We start from the raw sequence: 1,775 nt of genomic DNA, 5'->3' as shown, positions 1-1,775 counted from the left end.
TCACTGCAGCCTCTACCTCCCAGGTTCGAGCAATTCTCCTGCTTCAGCCTCCCTAGTAGCTGGGATTGCAGGCATGCACCACCACGCCTGGTTAATTTTTGTATTTTTAGTAGAGACGGGGTTTCACCATGTTGGCCAGGCTGGACTCAAACTCCTGGCCTCAAATGATCCGCCCACCTTGGCCTCCCAAAGTGCTGGGATTACAGGCGTGAGCCACCGCATCCAGCCAGGACTGGAATTATTGGGTGTTTGGCCCCAAATGGGACCCTAGCTGGACCCCAGAGAGAAACTGGGGACCTGGATGTCTAGGGATGCAGACCAGAGTGCTTCGTGGCCAGACCCTGGGGAAAGGGGCAGGGGACCAAGAGGAAGGGCAGCAGACCCACGTGGCCTCGCTCCAACTCTGCAGATGACCTCAGCACCGCCTCTCCTGTGCCAGACGACGGAAGGCTCCTGGGTCCTCGTGGGCATGGCTGTTCAAGGGAGCCGGGAGCTGTTTGCCGCCATTGGTCCTGAAGAGGCCTGGATCTCCCAGACAGTGGGAGAGGCCCACTTCCTGCCCTCCAGTGGCTCCCCACACTGGCCCACTGGAGGCAGCAACCTCTGTCCCCCAGAACTGGCCAAAGCCTCAGGATCCCCGCGTGCAGTCCACTTCCTGCTCCTGCTGACTCTCCTGATCCAGAGCTGAGGGGCTAGGGTCCCGGTGCCACTTCCCCCTTCTCCACCCTCTACTTCCCGGCTGGAATGTGGCCCAGCCAGCTGGAACCTCAAGGGCCCCACCCACCTAGATTGCTGAGGCTCGGGCTAATTGGGCCTCAGTGCCCGGGCTATTTTGAACCTAGGAGTCCTTGGGGGTGGCGGGAAGAGCGGGACAGTAAAGGTGTAAACACAGGCACCTGTGTGGCCTTGTGGCATTGCTGTGGGCAGGCTGAGGGGCTGGGCATCAGAGGCTAAGCCGGAAGCCCAAGGGGGAGGTCCCCTCCCTCCTCCCTCCTCCGGCCTCTGAGTCAGGTCTTGGGCTCTCAGGAAATGCACCCTGATAACCTGGCAGCGATTCCTTCATTCCTGCCCCAGGGCAGGGAGGTCGGGTGGCCAGCTGGCTGTGTGTCACCTGTCCAGTGGAGTCAGCACCCTCAGCACGTGCTGGACATCTCAACCCCAGCTCAGACCTGCTGCCCTCGCTGCCTGCCATAGACACATCTCAGTGCATGATGCTCCGATGTGTCCCCCACACACACACAACACATGGGCCCTTCAAGAGTCCACTGCTTTCACATTCTGCCCAGAACTTGGGTCCCTTGTATGTGAACCCCACTCCCTCACCCACTGCTTACCTGCACCTTCCTGCATTCATTCAACCCCCGTTCCCTGGTGGCTACTAAGTCGTGGCACAATTGGAGTCTGATATAAAGCCCACAAAGCCCTCCCAATCTAGTGGGGACACATGTGGACACCCCTGGCTGAGATCGGGAAGAGGTCATACCAGTGATGTTTGAGCACAGGAAAAGGGAAGGTGGTTTCTAGCCAGTGAATGTACAATTAAAAAGTAAAGCAAAACCAGAGACAGGGTGCAGTAGCTCATGCCTATAATCCCAGCACTTTGGGAGGATCACTTGAGTCCAGGCATTCCAGACCAGCCTGGGCAACAAAGCAAGACCCCCATCTCCACCTTTTTTTTTGAGACAGAGTCTCACGCTAATGCTCAGGCTGGAGTGCAGTGGGGCAATCTCGGCTCACTGCAATCTCCGCCTCCTGGGTTCAAGCGATCCTCCTGC

The 1,775-nt window shown here is 58.3% G+C and overlaps 1 protein-coding gene across 1 annotated transcript in view; it reads left to right on the top strand.

Annotated features, from left to right (window-relative positions):
• The window catches only part of PRSS36 (protease, serine, 36), an 11,321-nt gene extending 10,435 nt beyond the window's left edge, over positions 1-886 (top strand). The window contains exon 14 of the mRNA XM_011982555.1: positions 410-886. Coding sequence (XP_011837945.1) covers positions 410-688 — 279 coding nt within the window. The 3' untranslated portion in view covers positions 689-886. The remainder of the gene's footprint in view (positions 1-409) is intronic.
• Positions 887-1,775: the final 889 nt, after the last annotated feature.

This window comes from Mandrillus leucophaeus, unplaced genomic scaffold, assembly GCF_000951045.1.
Source record: "Mandrillus leucophaeus isolate KB7577 unplaced genomic scaffold, Mleu.le_1.0 Scaffold24, whole genome shotgun sequence".
NCBI lineage: Eukaryota > Metazoa > Chordata > Mammalia > Primates > Cercopithecidae > Mandrillus > Mandrillus leucophaeus.
The sequence above is the reverse complement of the archived record's forward strand: the minus strand, read 5'-3'. Positions and strand labels throughout refer to the sequence as shown.